The 18,562-nt window shown below is 25.0% G+C and overlaps 4 protein-coding genes across 5 annotated transcripts; 3 read left to right on the forward strand and 1 right to left on the reverse strand.

The window, feature by feature from the left end:
- Positions 1-364: 364 nt before the first annotated feature.
- Bm17747 (Uncharacterized protein) lies at positions 365-2,217 on the forward strand (the record flags this gene model as incomplete). Its single annotated transcript, XM_043081530.1, has 3 exons — positions 365-592; positions 1,162-1,675; positions 2,027-2,217. The coding sequence occupies 3 exons, from the start codon at positions 365-367 to the stop codon at positions 2,215-2,217; spliced, it is 933 nt and encodes a 310-aa protein (XP_042937464.1).
- Positions 2,218-3,349: 1,132 nt separating this feature from the next.
- Positions 3,350-5,017, forward strand: Bm8679 (Uncharacterized protein; the record flags this gene model as incomplete). The annotated part of the gene is given in 6 exon segments (XM_043081531.1): positions 3,350-3,490; positions 3,770-3,939; positions 4,179-4,196; positions 4,199-4,271; positions 4,482-4,651; positions 4,813-5,017. Coding segments are annotated over 6 exon segments (777 nt in total).
- A 4,394-nt stretch (positions 5,018-9,411) lies between these two features.
- Bm3764 (Uncharacterized protein) lies at positions 9,412-12,450 on the forward strand (the record flags this gene model as incomplete). The annotated part of the gene is made up of 6 exons (XM_043081532.1): positions 9,412-9,550; positions 9,934-10,085; positions 10,431-10,608; positions 11,072-11,171; positions 11,536-11,648; positions 12,011-12,450. 6 exons carry the CDS (start codon positions 9,412-9,414, stop codon positions 12,448-12,450), a joined length of 1,122 nt encoding a protein of 373 aa, XP_042937466.1.
- A 1,574-nt stretch (positions 12,451-14,024) lies between these two features.
- Bma-gnrr-5 (Uncharacterized protein) lies at positions 14,025-18,169 on the reverse strand (the record flags this gene model as incomplete). Of its 2 annotated transcripts, XM_043081533.1 has the most annotated exons (6): positions 14,025-14,219; positions 15,763-15,910; positions 16,494-16,572; positions 17,196-17,328; positions 17,658-17,763; positions 18,108-18,169. In XM_043081533.1, 6 exons carry the CDS (start codon positions 18,167-18,169, stop codon positions 14,025-14,027), a joined length of 723 nt encoding a protein of 240 aa, XP_042937467.1. The 2 variants fall into 2 exon arrangements, with proteins under 2 accessions (XP_042937467.1, XP_042937468.1); XM_043081534.1 differs by lacking the exon at positions 18,108-18,169 and having other exon boundaries at positions 17,658-17,714.
- Between the last annotated feature and the right edge of the window lie 393 nt (positions 18,170-18,562).

Raw genomic sequence — 18,562 nt, forward strand, 5'->3', positions numbered from 1 at the left:
TTTTTTTCATCTTTTTTTAAAAGTTAGTTCTATTTGCTTTAGTAATTTATTGCTATAATTATTGCTTGTGTTGAAAGAAATTTTTTTAGTTCATAAATTTTCATTGAAATTATGTCCTTTCATCTTTTTTAAAATGCCTCTCAACACAATAAATTTTCCCATTTTTTTAAATACATTTTTTGCATATGCAAATTTTTCAAAAATTTTCTTTACTATAAATAATCATTTTATTATTTTATCAGTTAGTATTAGCTACAGGATCTGTTAGTGAAGAGTTCGCATAACCACTGGAAGTGTTAGTTTTGCAGACGATTAAAAGGAGTGTTATTCTAACAAGACTTTTTTAAAAAAAGAAAAAAAAAAAATGGAATCAAATTGTGCCATATGTTTGGAACAATTAAAATATCCGCTTGGAAGACCAGATAATTGTAAGCACAAATTCTGTTTTAAATGTATTCGCGATTGGTTAAAAAAGCGATCACAATGCCCACTTTGTGGTGGAGAGCCAAAATATCTAATTAAAATTGAAGAAACAAAAAATGAAAGAAAAGTGCCAGTAAAAAAAAGAACAAAGGAACAATTTAAAAATGAGGTTATCAGTGTTATCATTAATATATCATCACTATGAAATATTTTAATTTGATTGTCTATATCATTAATTTTTTTAAACTTATTTAACATGATGATTGTTATTATTATAGTGAAATGGTCCTTTGTTTGATTAATTCAATATTTTAAACAATTTTTCCGGACACGGTCATGAAAATATTCCACTTTACCTGTCTTTATATAAAGATTCTAGTCTAGGACCATATATGAAATTTTTAACCTAGAATTTACCAAGCAGTTAAAATTAAGCTTTTAAATCAGAAGAAATTTGATTGAATTGGAGGAAAGGTGAAAATTCATAATGTTATTCTGTATAAACAGAAGTCTTTCAAGCTTCATTGTAATTTTTTAAAAAATTTGAATTTCAAATCTATCCTTTAGAGTCTTATCCCTTTTGACATAATTCTGTTCTAAATTTTCAGAAAAAAGAAATATTACAATCATTTGTTGCAACATATTCTATAAAGAATTAACAATGTTATTTGTTGTTAATTATTTTGAAATCTTTTTTCATTTTTGCTTAAAATTTTGCAAAATTTTTGAATTTTCAAGCTTCTTGCCCAAGAACAACTGGAAAATGATCAAGGCGGCCCTTCAAATGAAGATATTACCATTGAATATGCAAACTGCCGATCATGCAGAAGTTCAGATAATGAACATTTACTGCTACTCTGCGACGGAAACATTGGTCAAAATGCTGATGGTTCTACGATTTGCTGTAATGTCGCCTATCATTGCTATTGCTTACCGGAGAAACTGGAGCGAATCCCGGAAAATGACCGGTTTTGTCCATTCTGCGAAAACAAACCAGAAAATGCACAGCATTTTGTAGGACAAACAAATTTAAATGTTTCACGTTCAGAAGAAGCTGGTAGTAGTAGTTCAAGACAATTAAAGAATGAGACTGATGTATCGAAATGTCATCTAAGCGGATGTTTGGAGCAAGGTAATATGAAAATAGAAACTGGATGCAGCAAAATTAGAAATTCCGAATCAACGCTTATTCAAGATGCTTATGGTGATTCGGATACGGAAAGTGAATCAAGAGACTATAGTAATGAAAAGAGTGAATTATATTCAACAAGTGATGCAACTAGTGATGATTATGATGATAGCAACGAAATAACAGTCGAAAATACTGGCGGCAAGTTATCATATAGACGAAAATTAACAAACTATAATATTTTGATAATAAGATTACAACTCTTAAAAAATTAAAAATTTTAATACAGAAATAAGAAATCATTCTACCTAATATTTTACGTTTGCGTGCTATACGTAGATGAAATATACGTCGATGAGAACGTACAAATATACGAAATTAATATTTCTTCATTAAAAAACAGACAAGAAATTATAACTAAAGCTAGAATAGGAACAAAAATATCGAATTTACTTATACATCATTAATATATAGGGACAAATTTTGATGTATTGGACGACGACGACGATGACGATGACAGTGATGATGGTGAGGATGATGATGATGATTGTAACGAATCAGATGAAACAGATTCTGAGCAAAAATTCCACCAAGCGATATTTCGCGATAATTACAGACGAAGAAGAGGAATGAAGCGTAATCAAGGAATTACATATCGCCGATAAAGTTGCAGAATTTATGACAAAGACGAAATGAAATTCTGGTAAAGCGGGAATATCAAAGACTGATACTAACACATCATCACTCTAGCTAACAGATCACTTCTATATACCAAATAATAATGATAATTTTAATAATTGCTGATGTACTTGATATACCATATGATTTTCTAACCAACTTACAATTTTACTTGTGATAATGCAATCAATGAATGTGTGAACTGAAATAAACTTATGCTAAAATCCAGAATTCCTATTACAATATTAACAGCGTTAATCTAAGTTACATTTGTTCATAAAAATTTTGAATCCGAATTTCATGAAATTATCACGTATAGTTCACATAGCGCTAAATTGTTACTGATACTGTACTACTAGAAGTCATTCTCAACACATTGAAATCACAATATTAAGAAACTGAAATGATTTAAAAGAGAAATAAATACTTGTGTTAAAAAAACCACTTACGTCAGCTTATAATCACGTAATATATCCGTGATCTCTCGTAATGACGCAAACAAATTCATAATTTTGGCATGATATTTTCCGTTATACTATTTACTTATATACTCTTCAATTATGCAGTTCCTTCCTATAATAAACCCTAATAAACCCTTTACACTAGTGATCGGAAGAATTATATAAAATTGAAGAGTTTCGGAGATGCTTTCAGAGCATAATGGACCGCGTTAAATTCAAAAATATTGCATTTGAGGAATTTTAGCTTAATGTTGGAATTGAGGGGTTAATGGTGTGGTAGTGTTTTGTTGGTTTTGGTCGTATATTGTTCGGTGGGGTGTTTGTATTGTGTGGTAATGTCTAGATTCATTCATTAATATATATTTTATTGAGAAATAAATGAATTTGTCCGAGAAATTCTTTCCACGGGAACGTCATAAATATAATCTAGTAAATGTTATTAAAATATTGCCTTTATTTTAGTTGATAATCCAGAATTGCTTAGATAATGATTGAAATTATCAAGATGATTCAAATAGGACTAATCTTACTCTATGCATAACCAGTAACTTGTAGGATCATCTTTACTTTTTCTATTATCTTATATGAGGTAATTTCAATGGTAGTTCTTTCGAGAATAATACGAAATTATTTTTTTGTGCCGATCACTGGGTGAAGAATGAGTGAATTTGTGGAAGAATATATCGAAGGTTTGCTTCCTGTTTTCGAGACATTAAAAGATGTTCAGTTATTATCACCTACTGAAATTGATGCATTTGTCAAACGTTGCCAGTTCTTCGAATATCTTCTTCAAAAGCCTGTAAGAACTTTTTCTTCGACAACTTAACTTATGCTATACTATTAATCACAATGACTTTCTTGCTGAATTTGTCAGGATTTGTTAAATTAGTTTGGATTTCGCAGTGGAAGTGCTTAAATGTCGCAGTGTAAAGCCTGAAGTATTACTATAAGTTGATGCTGTATGTCCGTCAAATGTCCAAGAGAGAGAGAGTTGATTTTTGGGTACTCATTGGAATTTTATAACATTAGCATCATTTAGTGTTTGGTGAAAGTACCAATCAATGCGTATTATTTTCAGCGGAAAGATCCATCGTCGTTCAAAGGATATACCGATTATTTGGGATCGATTATGAAGCTTGTTCGAATGCGGCGGAAACGATTGAATTACAGGTTGAGAGAAGATGAAATTGAAGGCAAAATCATCATCAAAGTTGCCAATCTGCTGCGACAGTTTGTGAACGATTTCAGGTTTTTCATTTTTTGTTTAATAGGAGTATACTTTGGTGTAGTCTTTTTTATAATATAGGTATGTCTGCCAAATTTTGAAAACTGAAAAAATTCGATAATTTGTTGAAATGATAGCTGATATTTTGATATTAACTTAACTTCATATTTTCAAATGACGTGCAGTTTATGTTCAGAGAAACCTAACAAGTTAATATGAAAACATATTAACTTGTTAGGTTTCTCTGATCATTTGATTGCAGGGGCGGGCAGAGCTTTGGTTTGATTTGATCGGATTTTTGAAGGAAGAGAAAATGTATATCCGATGCAGTAAAGCGTATTTCCGCGCAATGCAGGTAAGTTTCTGAAAGGAATCTCTTTTTGTAAGGGCAGAATCAAGGGTTAGTAAATTTGTAAAGCGCGAATTAAAATTAGGCCTTCGTGAAAGTAAATAATTACTCACGGCGTCAGAAATGATTACTTTTATTACGTGGTCTTAATTAGACTGATCAGAATATAACGTCAAATAAATTATATGTTCCAGTTTATGAAATTATATGTTCCAGCTCTTTCCAAGGAATTCTGCTTTACGAATTCAAGCGGCTCGATTTGAATATTCAGTCGAACATAGAATAGAGTGCGCACGTTGTATAATGCAAGAGGGGATTCGGTTGAATCCTACAGAATGCAGTTTATGGACGAATTTTGTTCACCTGGAATTAGATCATGTCAAATGGTTGGGTTGATGATGATTTTCAGAAATTCCCACTCAGAATTAATTTATAAACTAACCGAATAAAACACTTTATAGTTAACATATAGACTTTTTTCTTAGACAGTGACTCAGTAAACTCTTAAAACTGTGGCTTAAGGATTTATTCAATAAATTGTTTTCAGGTTGATTACTCGAAAGAGTATATTAACGGGAAAAGGGTATCATTTGCCATGTACTGAGGAGAAAGAACTGGAAGTGGCAGCTGAAGCGCAGAAAACTCCAGAAATGAAAGTAAATATAAAAGAAAAAAGTGGACAGGATGCAGTTTTGGGTCTTCGAGTCGTTGAAACAATCATTAAATTTTTCAATTTAAATTTTTCAAATTAATTTTTGTACAATACGAAACATTTCCATCAGTCCAGCAAAATCAACATTAGTCGTATGAATGCATTTAAGAATGAATTTTAAAACATAAATTTACTATTAATTAGTTCTTTTATTATAAAATCTGTTGTTTTCTCTCAAATAACAGGCTTAAATATATTAGCAGTTTATTCTTCATTTTTTTTTTTTTCAATAGTTTGTTGTTTATAAAACTTAACTGCTTGTAAACTTTTATTTTTGAATTTAAAATATATTTGAATGTTTTCGTTTAATCCTTAATTTTATTCTTGATAGAGATGTTACACTTTTGGCAAAACTATTTGGTATAATTTTATTTCTTTTAAAGTTATTTCAGTTTTGCTTTTTACTTTTTTAAATTCATTCTTAAATGCATTCATACGATTAATATACATTTTGCTGGACTGATGGAAATGTTTCATATTATAAGCATTTAAATTTTTCAAATTAATTTTTGCTTAATAAGATATCTTTAAAATCGACGAATGGTCACTTATTAAGCATTTAAGAGAGTGAAATAAACACAAGCTGAAAGTAAATTATTCAAATTCAAATAAGAGAATATTTGTTATTAGTTTCATTTTTTATTTTCTAATGCTAAAACAATTTTTTTTTCTAGTGATTATAATCATATTTCGTTTTTTTTTCTTTTGCTATTGTTTTAATTTATTTGATTTAAAATCATTAAAGTTCAAGCTGATTAATTAATTTTATATAAATTGAAAACAAATTAATCTTGGATTATATTTTGAATTTTTCGGGATCATTCTTTGACCACTGTTGTATTTGGCGCAATTTTTTTTTCGTGAAATCACTTTTATTTTGTTTTAAAAAATGAGAAAAAATGAAAGACAAAAAAAAAGGATGATGGTGTCATACTTTGAAGAAACAGGAAAAGTTTTTTTCTTTTTTTTTTTTTTTTTTAAATTGATAAATTTAAATTTTTTGTAGTTGGAAGAACATAATGTTTACAATAAATTTTTGTTCAAAATAGAATTTAGAGTTATGTGCAAAAGAAAATGATGAAAAGTAATTTAATAATGATTTTTACAAGTATGATTAAATTATGGTTTTTCCTTTTCGTTTTGTTTTGTTTTGTTTTTTTCTGACTAAACGAATTTTAAATGAAATAAATGCCAAATTTGAACTTTTGAATTTTGATCTTCCAAATTTACTGACCTAATTTTTCTCCTTTTTGTTTATTCGTTTATATTTACTCGTTTATATATAAAATAAATGCTATTTTTAATTTTGCAATAGAATGATATTTTATTAAATTGGTTTTCTAAATTTTATAAATGTATCATTAAGATAGAAGTTCTCTTGAAGTATTGAATGAGTTACTTTCATTTTTCAAATTATAATTTTTTTCGAGAAAAATATCAATCATAATATTTTTCTTTTCCTTCTTTTTTCTCTTTTTTATTATTTCGTTTTATTTAATTTGCAAATGAAATGAAATGATTGTCAATCAAATGAAACGATATATTACTGATACAATTAGTGGAATTATTTAAGAAAACATAAATTTTTGTTTAATTTTCTTTCCAAAAATTTTTTCCTTCTTTTTTTCAATAACATTTTAAGGGTACATGTCAATGTCATCGAACATTTTACTGCTCTCATTTAATTTTCAATATTTCCCTTTTTCAGTTGTTCATCATGAGTGAGAACACTTTATTTATATATATATTTTTTTATTTTCTTTATATATAATAAAATTTTTAGAGAGAAAAAGTTGATTTTGTTTTTTTTTTTCTCTTTGAAATGAAAATATGACAAATTATAAATTCTATCTTTTAATATTTGTATTATTAACAGTGCTTCTTTCCTTCTTTTTCTAGTTGTTTTTTTTTTTTGATATTATTAATTTCAAACAAAGTTTCAAATTAAATTCAAAGTTTTTATATTAAATTCATTGCCAATATTATTAGTATTATTAAATTTGAGTATAGAGGAATGGATAATTTAAATGAGAGTATTTCGAAGATTTTTAAATTGATAATAATTTTTTCTATAATTCTGTCGTTTCAAACAAATCTTTAAATAATTGCCTTATAATCATTTACAATTTTAACGCAAATCATTATGAAAGTTTGAAAAAAAAAAGAAAAGAAATTGGACAAATTTAAAATAGCATAAAAAAGAAAATGTCCGGAATGCTTGGAAATGAATTTATGACACAAAAATTAGAAAAAATAAAAAAATAAAAAAGAAACGGCCAAGAAATTCAATAAATTTAAAAAAAAAAAAGAAAAAAAACATGAAAGATAAGAAAGAGGTAAGCAGGGAAATGGGATCAATTTGATTTGATTTTTATTCTCGAAAACAATATTAAATCAATCTTTCACGATATTGAATCCGTAATCAATCAAATACATAAAAATTTAGCGATTAAAAAATGAGAAAAGAATTTTTAAGAAATAGAATTTTCAAAAAAAAAAAATAACGAATTAATTTTTTCAAGAAATTAAGTGTCATGTTTAAAGTTGAACTTTTGTTCTGAAAAGAAAAAATTAATGAATAAACAAGAATTTAATATTTTAATAAATCATTTTATAAGTTAGAGTAAAATATAAAAAAGGGGAGAGAGAGAGAGAGAGAGAAAGAAAAAAAGAAGGTTTTTATAAATGAGTAATTTAAATGATTCGATAAATTTTAGAAAAATGAAATATCAATAGAATTAATCTGTGAATCTGTTTTGTATCTGTAAGAAAAAGAATGGAAAGAGAAAGAGGAAGGGAAGAAGAAAGAGGAAAAGGAGGAGGAGGAGGAGAGGAAGGAAGAAGAAAAGGAGGAGGAAAGAGGAAGGAAGAAGGAAAGGAGGAGGAGGAGAGGAAGGAAGAAGAAAAGGAGGAGGAAAGAGGATGAAGAAGAAAAGGAGGAGGAGGAGAGGAAGGAAGAAGGAAAAGGAGGAGGAGGAGAGGAAGGAAGAAGGAAAGAGGAATGAAGTAATAAAGGGTAAAGAGGACATTATTATGTTTACAGAAATTAATAAATATATTTTCGTGAATTTTCTCCATTGTTCCCATTTGTTATAATCGCTTTGATTGTGTGAAATTTTCATTGATAATTCATTTCAATAATTCATTTCAATTCATTTCCATTCATTTCAATTCATTTCCATTCATTTCAATTTAAACAAAAAAAAAAAAAATTCTGATTATTTATGTTATGAAATGAAAATTGATAACTTATAAAGATGGAAAAAAAGAGACAAAAAAGAGGAAAAAGAAAAGGAAATTTTAATATTTAATTGATTCTAATAATAGTATTTTTATTTTAAAATAAATGAAATTAATTAAATAATTATAGATTAATTACATTGCAAAAATAAAATTTAAGGGAAATGATAAATGAGGTGAAGGTGAAGAGAGAGAGAGAGAGAGAGAGAGAGGGAGAGGGAGAGAGAGGGAAGGAAAAGATAAATAATAGCAAAGAAATGAAGAAATGATCTAAATGAAAGAATAAAAAAGAGAAAAAAACGAAGTGATACAATTACGAAAGGAAATTTGCTTTAAATAAAATTGTATCTTTTTTTTGCAAATTTCGTTTTTTTTTTCTTTTTCAATTTTTCTTTTCCTTTTCACTCTTTTTCTCTCTCATTATTCTATTCTTCCTTCTTTTCTCTTCTTCTTTGTCTTCTCTACTTTATTGTTATTTTCCTTTTTTTTTTCAAATTTTTATCTTTTTTTGCTATAAAATACACAATGAAATGAATTGAAAAGTATATAATTAACCAAGCATACAACAAAATATCGTCGTCTACCTGTGCAATGTTAATAAAGGTGTAATTAATGAATGAATTGCTCAATAATCATCTTTCAAAACAGGATTTTATGACGTACGTACGTATGTGTATGCATACACATATGTCAGTTAGATAAGAGAGAGAGAGGGAGAGACAGAGAGAGAGAGAGGGAGAGAGAGGGAGAGAAGATTTTATTTCAAACTACATTTTTCCAACAAAGGTAGTCAAAAATTCTGTTTATATTTCGTGATGTAGCCATCTTTGCTAACTAATCATGTCGAATTTATACATGAAATTATTTATTATTTACCGTGTATTCATTTATTTGTTTATTTTTTCCTTATTTATTATTTGTTTATTTACTTATTATTTATTGTAGTTTATTTACAAATTAAACATTAGTAAAACAATAATAATATAATAATAAATAAAAAAAATTACTTATTTATTCTTATTTATTTATTTATTGTTATTATTATTGTTATTATTACTGATAGTTATTATTAGAGTTGTATTTCCTAAATAATGAAATAAATGATAATATGATATTTAACATTGGTAATACAAACGAATAATATTACTCATAACTGTATTAAAAACAATATTAATGATAGCGATAATAATAGTAATGATGATGATGATGATGATGATGATGGTGATGATGATAATGATGATTGGATCGATGAATTCTCAGAACACAATTGATGCATTACCATTTCCAAATGATTTTGACTCATTTCTCGAAATGTTATTTGAACATGTAGAATGTTAGTTTATTTGTTGTTTACTAATAAAAAATTTTTTTCTCACTTATAATTATTTGTTTCATTTTTTATTTTGTTTCTTTCTGGAATTAACAAATTTTCTAAATTTCTTTTTTATTTATTTGTAATAGACTAATATGATAATTTAAAAAAAACTTAAATATAATAATTTAAATGTGATAACTTAAAGATTGAAAAACACTGCAAAATAAAACATATCGTTGAATGCATTCTTATGCAACTTAGATTGCATGCATCCTTGCATGCATATCAACTGTAGTGCAAATGCATGCCTGTTGCGTTTGCATGTATCAATTACTTTTTTATCTTTTAACATTAGAAATGTAATAATAATAATAATAATAATAATCTAATTCAAATTATAGGTGAAGATTTTCTCTCAGATAATAAATGGTCTGCAGTTGCTTTACGAGATTGTAAACCATACGTATGCAACTTTCCACGTGAAATTTGCAGACGACCTGCAGCAAAATATCAGGATGTGACAAGTAATAGATGCTCTAGAATACCTGAGAATGTAATTTCTCTTTTGTTGTAGTTTTTTTTTTTTTTAAATAAACAATAATAAAAAATATTTGTATCAAAAACTTTCGAAATTTGCAATACTATTTGAAAGGAAATAATACTATTAATTATTTTAGGAAGCAAACAAATAATAATTTGTTTAAATAAATTTGAAGGAATTATATTTTTTGTAATATTTTTGACTTGTATACTTGAATAAAACTTTACATTCTTTTCAAGAAAAATTATTTCATTCCTTCTTTTTTTTTTTAAAAAAAAAAAAAGAAGAAAATGGACGAAATTATATTTTCTTCTTTTTTTTGAATAGTTTCAAAATTTCGTTAAATAATAATTGTAGTGTTTGATAGCAGCAAATGGTGGAATAGCACTAACAACTGATACTAATACTTTTACCGATAATAGAATTACAAATTCAAATATCGAAGAACTGGAATTAACAACAGTTGCATCGTCACTGTCAAGTTATTTCAATTTTCAATTTTCCACCAAGATATCACCATTTCTTCCCACTACAGGTTTAGTAATACTTTTTTTTTTTTAAATTTCAATTCACTGAATCATAAAATTTTAACTCTTTACTGTAATTAAATTAATAACAATTTGGAAAAAAAAATCTCTGAAATAACAGTGTCCAATTTTAAATTTTCTAAAATCTTTGATTTTGCAATCGATGCCTATTAATTTGTAGATATAATCGTTTATCTATAATTCAGCTATAATTCAAATTTATATTTGCATCAAATATGCTATAATTCAAGATTTATTTGTTTTTTTCTAATTAATTCCGAATATTTAAAATTTTTTTTCAAAAAATTGTTATTTACTTTTTGAGCTTCATTTTTTGATTCATTTCTTTTTATCTAAATTATTTCTCATTTTTCAATTTAATGATTTATCATTTAAGTTCAGCTTAGAAAGTTTTCAAAAGCAAAAAATTAAGTTTGAAAATTAGTTTGATTAATTAATGAAAATTTCCAGAAATAGCAACCAAATCAATTGATAATTTAGTAGAAATCTGTAATTTGGATCAACCACGAGGAAGATATTGTGGATTTACAATCAAAGTAGCTTATAACAAGTTAGTTTTAAAAAAATTTAGCTTATAACAAGTTAGTTTTTTAAATTTTACCAAATTTTTTAATTTATCATTGCTAAAAAGTAATGCAATTATTGTTCATAAAGATTAATGTACTTTTTAGTATAAAAGTAGTGATAACAATAGTTAACCTTTTTTGATAATGATTTTAAAATGAAATAAGATTATCATTTGTAACCATTAACTGTCACCAAGAAACTATTCCTTTTAAGTACAATTTTCTAGTTGTAAAATTTAGAAAGAAAGAAACAAAAATTGCAAAAATTTAGAAAATGAATAAATTTTTTTAATAATGGAATTTGTCATTAACGCAAAAAATATAACTTAAATATTTCTTTTTTTGAAGATATAATCAACGATGTGAAGAATTTTGGTTTCCTGGTTGTCGCACAGTTGAAACAAATCAAAATTTATTTGACACTGTAGCAGAATGTATGAAAAAGACTGATATTTGTAGAGGTGTGCATTTTTTTTATTTGGGTCTAAAAAAAAAAAAAATTATTTTTAATTTACAATAATTGCTCCCGTTAATATTAATAGTTGGTTGCAATTTTAGGTTTAAATCAAATGAACAGTTTTAATTTGAAAATTATTTTGATGGAAAAATATTTCTAATAATTCATTTCTTTTTTATTAATTAAAAAAACAAAAATAAAAACATTTAGTATAATTTATTTCTTGTTTTAATTAGTTGGGAAAGTTCGAAATATACTGATTTTAATCATTTAAATATAGCACAATATAGCATTTAAATATAGCACACTAACGAATTTTTTCTATTAATATCAGTTTAATTGGGTAAATATCAGAAATCATTTTAGGTACCGGAACCTTTGTACCATTTTTCACCACTCGTCATCCATTAATGCCAGCTTCCATAGAACCACCATCACCACCAGTACCATTAGTTGAACCATTTTTGGCAACTACCACGATACCTCAAGCAAAGATTGTTGATATTAATACATCAGTAAAATCTAGAGTGGCACCAACAGCTCGACCACCACGATTGTTACCATGGATTTCAGGTGAAGTGGTAAATCCACATGTTTCAGTTGTTGATCCACAATCTTCGCTAAAACCATCGCAATTAACAGTACAACCATATTGGATGACTAGTCCTTCCGGTGCCAAAATGATACTTAGTTTAATTTCGAACAGTATATCACAGTTAACCGGTGGTGGATTGGGTAATACGGAGGACAGTGGTGGTTTTTTGTATCAGATACCTCAATTTCTTCGTTTACTACAGAGAGGATGAGAAAGGATAAAAATTCATTCCTCTGTAATATATTTTATTTTATTTGTTCAATTGCTGCTACTGTAACAAATTTTTCACTTCTTTTTACTTCCTATACTGTACCAAGTTATACTGTAATCAAGTATACTGTAACTGTAACATTGGAGATATAATTGTTAGCTTTAGATAAAATTTAAAAAATGCTTAAAAGATACTTTCATTTATACGTAAGCTTTTCTTTTTTGCAAATGTATTGCTATTTTAATAAAGTTTACAGTTCTCATATTTTAAAATAGCTATTTTTTAAAATTAATTTGAATCATTACAAGTATGATTTATATTTCATAAGTTTGATTTATAACTAAAAAGAGATCTTTACTTCAATTTATTTTTTCTCATGCTTATCACAATTATTTATTAATCAGTTTATAATTAATAATTAGTAAGAATAATTAAAGAATAATTAATTTTTTGCCTAAGACCATTTTTTATAGCTTTTTCTTTAGAGCCTAAATATTTTAAGATTAGCAAATTAGCCAATTTATTAATTTCCAGTGAGTATTGATCATTCAAAACGATATTGAATGATGAGTAAGCAAAAAGAAATTAATAAATCTTAAATTGATATTTTAAATTCAAATATTAGTTTGCATTTAAAATACGTACACGAAATCGATATGTTGTACCTATCTATTCAATAATAAGTAAAACTTGAATAAGTTGAATAATGAATAAGTTAATGAATGAACAGGGATAATGAATAAGTTATCTTTAATTATTATTTACGATTACCATTTTTTCTTTAACTTTTTGCAGTAAAATGTATTTGAAATAGAAATTTTCCATCTGCAAGAGCTTACCTGTTATCAGCGCTGATTTACTCTATTTCATCAAATATTTATGTTTATTTTTTCCAATATATTGTTGACATATTTTGAATATTGTACTCTTCTCATTCCTTATTAGAATCCTCAGTTTTATTTGATGAAGAAATTATACTATGACTAAATTTAATTTATAGAAAAACTGCTTTTAATGCTTTCAAAATGGAGCACTTTATGGAATTTAGCACAATTTAATTAGCAGTTACAATGAACAAAATAATAGTGTAGAAAATGTAAAATAAAAATTGTAAATTTATAATTTGTCCATTAATTTGTAATTAAGCCCGTAAGTAATTAACTGAATACTTTAATAATTAATTCTTATTGTCATAATATTACAATCATTCCGAGATCTCTCCTGATAACATTATTCATTAATTAATTGATTTCATACAAGAAAAAAAAGTGATAAAAAAGTATTGATAATAACAAATTGTATATTTTACATGTCATTCAATAATTAATGCCATTAACAAAAAAATTTGCATAAACTTTTTTTTTGTTTATTTTTTGTTTTCCTACTATATAATGCATATAACTGTAAAAAATGAAGCAGTAATTAGATAAAAATGAAATTTAATTAAAATTTAAGGAAAATCATGAATAATTGTTTGTATTTAACTTAACTGCTGTGATTTTAACTTTTAAAGTAAAATAACTGAACAAAAAAAAAAAGAGTAGAAAGGTAATAAAATTAGGAATAATTTAATACTAAAAAAGGCCATAAATTATAGGATTAACGACTGGATTAAAAACAATTAGCGCATTTAAAAAATTTAATGTATCCATGAAAACTCCGTCATTTTCTGTTGGCATTGTTAATGTATTCATCATTGCTAGCATATTGTACGGTGACCATAAAATTAAATATGCAATAAGTGTCAATGCTGCTTGACGTTTAGCTATCTGAAAAGTAAATTAGAAAAATTTTGAAAAAAAAAAAGAAAAATAAAATTTATTTTTTGAAAAACGGAAAGTTTAAAATTATTCTTTGCATGAAAACATGTTAATATCACATTAAATTGGCATTCGTTGACAAATTTCAATATAAAATTGATATTTGCTTTATTTTTTTTTTTTTTGTTTTGGTTTTTTTTTTTTTGTTTACAGAATTAAAAAAAAAATTTGACGGAAAAAAAATTTTTAAATATTCGCATGGTGTATTTTGCTATATGATTAAGAAATGTGATATGCAAATGATATTTTGTTATCAAAAAAAAAAAAAAAAAAAAAGTTAAAAATGTTTTCATAAATTGCGGAATAAATTATAAATTTAAATATGCATCATATAGAAATTAATACATTTGAAGAGAAATATTGAAATTAAAATAATTCTAAACAATGTAGTTTGTTTTGTAAGTGAATGTATTCAGTTTAAAAAAAAAAAATTTTTGTATTATTCAGAGATCGTTTATGAAAGAAAAACAAGAATTGAAATAATTGAAATTCGAAAAAAATTTTCAACTCTTTTAACATACTGTTCAATTTTAATTCAATCTAAATTTAACTTCGTTTGCTGTTTTTAATTTACATTTTACCTCTTTAGAAAAAGTACAGTTATTTTGTGTTATTTTATATTTACATTAAATTTACAACAAATATATTTTACAAGTTTAGTACAGCATATTAAAAAAAAAAATTAAATCGTTATTGATTTAAAAATTTTAAATCTTTTCTTTCCTTTTTTTTTTGCTCAAAAAAAAAAAAGCGAAATCATTTGAAAGATAGGAAAACACGATAAGACAACAATAAGTTTACATTCAAAACTAATTTTAGCACTAGTTTAAATTTGAAATTTAATTCGTTATAGTAATAGTCTTATGTAATTTCACAGTAAATTAAAATAATTTTCCATATTTAAATATTATGACTACTTTAAGTATTTAATAATTACATTTCAATCGTTAATTACATTTTTTTTTTCTTTAGGAAAACGAAGAAATAAATTTTATAATTATTTAATATTATTTTTTATAAGACATTCGAAATCATAATAACAAATATATGTGATACATAAATTTTTTACAAGATTAATTATTTTTGAAATTTTTATAAGGAAAAAAAATTTCAAATAAAAATGTTATCAAAAACATCTATGATATAATATAATAATCGTTCTTCATTGTTAGAGTATTTTGTCCAATTTAATGTAATACACATTTTATTGTATGTGAAATTCGGAGAGAGGGAGGGAGAGAGAGAGGAAGAGAAATAAAGAAAGAGGGAAAGAAAGAATGAACAAATAATTGTTACTTTTATTTTATATAATGAATCATAGTTAACTGATTCTAATCTAAATAAGATTTTGCAATTAATTCAATTCATTTAATTTTTTTGGCTTAATTAAAACATATAATAAAATTATAAAAATTGTATATTTTCTCATTTTTTGTTTCCTTTTTTCAACAAATTTAAAAAACGATTAAATTACATAAATTAAATTAAATACCTTTGAAGCTTTACATAATGTTTGTAAGACTAATGGACCAATAGTAGTAGAAGAATCTAACGTAACAATCGGCGAATTATTTTCCATTGAAATTGTATGCGCATTAGTTGACGTTGACGTTGACGTAACTGCTGTCATTGCTATTCTTCTAAAAAAAAAAAAAGCAAAAATTTTTTGATTATTTTAAATTGCTAAAAATTTCACACAAAATAATATCTATTTGTTTCATTTGTAATTAAATTAACTTATGAAAATATTAAATTTAAAGATAAATTTGTTTCTATGATAAATTTATAAATAATAAACGTTTATTATTTACATTAAAATAGCTATGGTGAAGTATGAATAATTTATTTCAATTCATTTCTAATTTTCAATTTCAAAATGAGTTTTTTTTTTTTGTTGTTATTCTACTTTGGATTATTTTATAATTTAAAAAAAAAAATTTTCTTTTTCTTTCATTGAATTTATTAAAAACATTCAAAATTTTAATAATATACTAATTCATATTCATTAAAAAAAAAAAAATTTAAAATTTGTCTTTCTATAAAAAAAAAATGCTAATTTGTTTATGAAAAAGAGGAAAAAGGTCAAAAAAAAAGTAACAAAAATTATATTATCAAAAAAAAAAAAAAAAAAACGAAGGATAACTTTTACATTTTAAAATTTAAATAAATTTTTAAGAAAAAGGAAGAAAGAAAAGAAAATATATTTTTTATTTTAGCACTTACGAGCTAGCATTTAAATTGCCATACTGTTTATTCCGTGATATACGTGAAATAATATAAGTAATGTATGAAGGACGATCAGCTGAAAATTTAATGAATTTGAAAAATTGTAAATAAATTTCAATTTTGTTTTTTTTTTTTCTCCTCCTTCACTCAATGACTAATGTTAACAAATTAAAATTGCATTACAATTATTATTTTTCATTTCCTCATTAGTAGAATAAAGTGAAAAATTTTTTTTTTGATTTTCGAAAAAAAAAAAACTCAAAATTAGAAATTATTATAATTAAACGATTATATTATTAAAAATAAGCAGTAAATTGGACAACTAATTTGATTTACTTTTTGATAAATTTTATCTAACAAATAATTAACTATTGATTACATATCATTCATCAAAATTATTCATTTCATATTTACTATTTTAGAGGGTTTAATTTTTTTTTCAATTTTAAAATGATAACGTTTCAATTTATTAGAATTAAATAATAATGCAAAATTATTCATAATTTTTAAATTATTTAAATTAAAAAATTTCATTCTACCATTTTTATTATTACTATTAAATTTATAATACATTTGCATTTTTTTTTACAAAAAAAAATTTTGCCATTGAATTACCAAACAAAAACAATTAAATTATTTCCAAAAAAAAAAAAAAAGGTAATGATTATAATAAAAGTGAAAAGAATTTAAAAATTTTACTATGCCAATTTCGTCGTTTCATCGAATTAAATTTACAAATGACAAACATATATGAAAATGCAATAATTGTTGTTGGAATCCAAAAAACAAGCAATAAATGTGTTATATTATACATTTTTTCTAATCGAAGAACCTAAAAAGAATTGAATTGAAATATAAAATTATATATTTTATCCTAGAATTTAAATCAAATTTATCAAAAAAAAAAATATTACTTTAACAACGATAATTTAAGATTATCATTACAAAAACTTTTTGTTTCCCATTTTCCATCTTTTTCTATTTTTCATCTTTATTTTATTTGAATTTTTGATTTATCTATTTGTTCATTTATCTATTTATTTTCTATCTTGAATTTAATTTCTATTATTTTTTTTTTTTTGAAAAAAAAAGAAATCTTGAGAAATTAAAGAAATTTAAAAGACTAAAAAAAGAAATTAATTAATTAATAATAATATATACCTGATAGAAATTAGTTGTTAATTGATGCTTTTCTTGATCTGTTTCAGCTAATTGCATTTGAATGTCATATTTGTAAGCATAAATTGTCCATATTGGTGTACATTGGCTGAGAAATTTTTGTAATGGAAAAAGAAGCAAAATAATAATTAAATTTAAAATTAATTGAAAAAAATAAAATGAAAAAAGTTCGAAAGATAATTAATTTAATCCATTTAAATAATTTCATCAAATATTGTTTAATCTTACTATAAATGCTATTACAAGTAATGTTATTTCTAGTTGGCTGAGGAATTTTTGTAGCAGAAAAAAATTTGCTGAAGAAAAATTAAACTTTCAATGAAAGTAAGACAAAATAAAAAAAGGACGGAGAATGTTTTAGGTTGCACGTTCACGTACACGTATTAATTTTACGTATTTAATGTTACATGAATGTTTTTCTACTACAATCACCTATAATCATCACTTTTTTTTTTGAAAAGTATCCTGTCGCTTTGTGAGGAAGAGTAAGCCATGAATCATGCGACAGAGCTAAATTCTTATATTCGTAAGTTATGCGACAAAGGGCGGATCATAAGTAGATGAATGTAAGCCGCAAGTTATGTGACAAAGGAATAGCCGTAAATCAAGCGACAAAGGCTATTACAAGGAATGCGACAAAGACTGTTACAAGTAATGCGACCGAGGCTGTTCCAAGTAATGCGACAAAGAAATGCGACAAGGAAATGCGACAAAGGTTATTACAAGTAATGCGACAAAGAAATGCGACAAGGAAATGTGACAAAGGTTGTTACAAGTAATGCGACAAAGAAATGCGACAAGGAAATGCGACAAAGGCTGTTACAAGTAATGCGACAAAGAAATGCGACAAGGAAATGCGACAAAGGCTGTTACAAGTAATGCGACAA

This window comes from Brugia malayi (genome assembly GCF_000002995.4).
Source record: "Brugia malayi strain FR3 genome assembly, contig: Bm_v4_Chr4_scaffold_001, whole genome shotgun sequence".
NCBI lineage: Eukaryota > Metazoa > Nematoda > Chromadorea > Rhabditida > Onchocercidae > Brugia > Brugia malayi.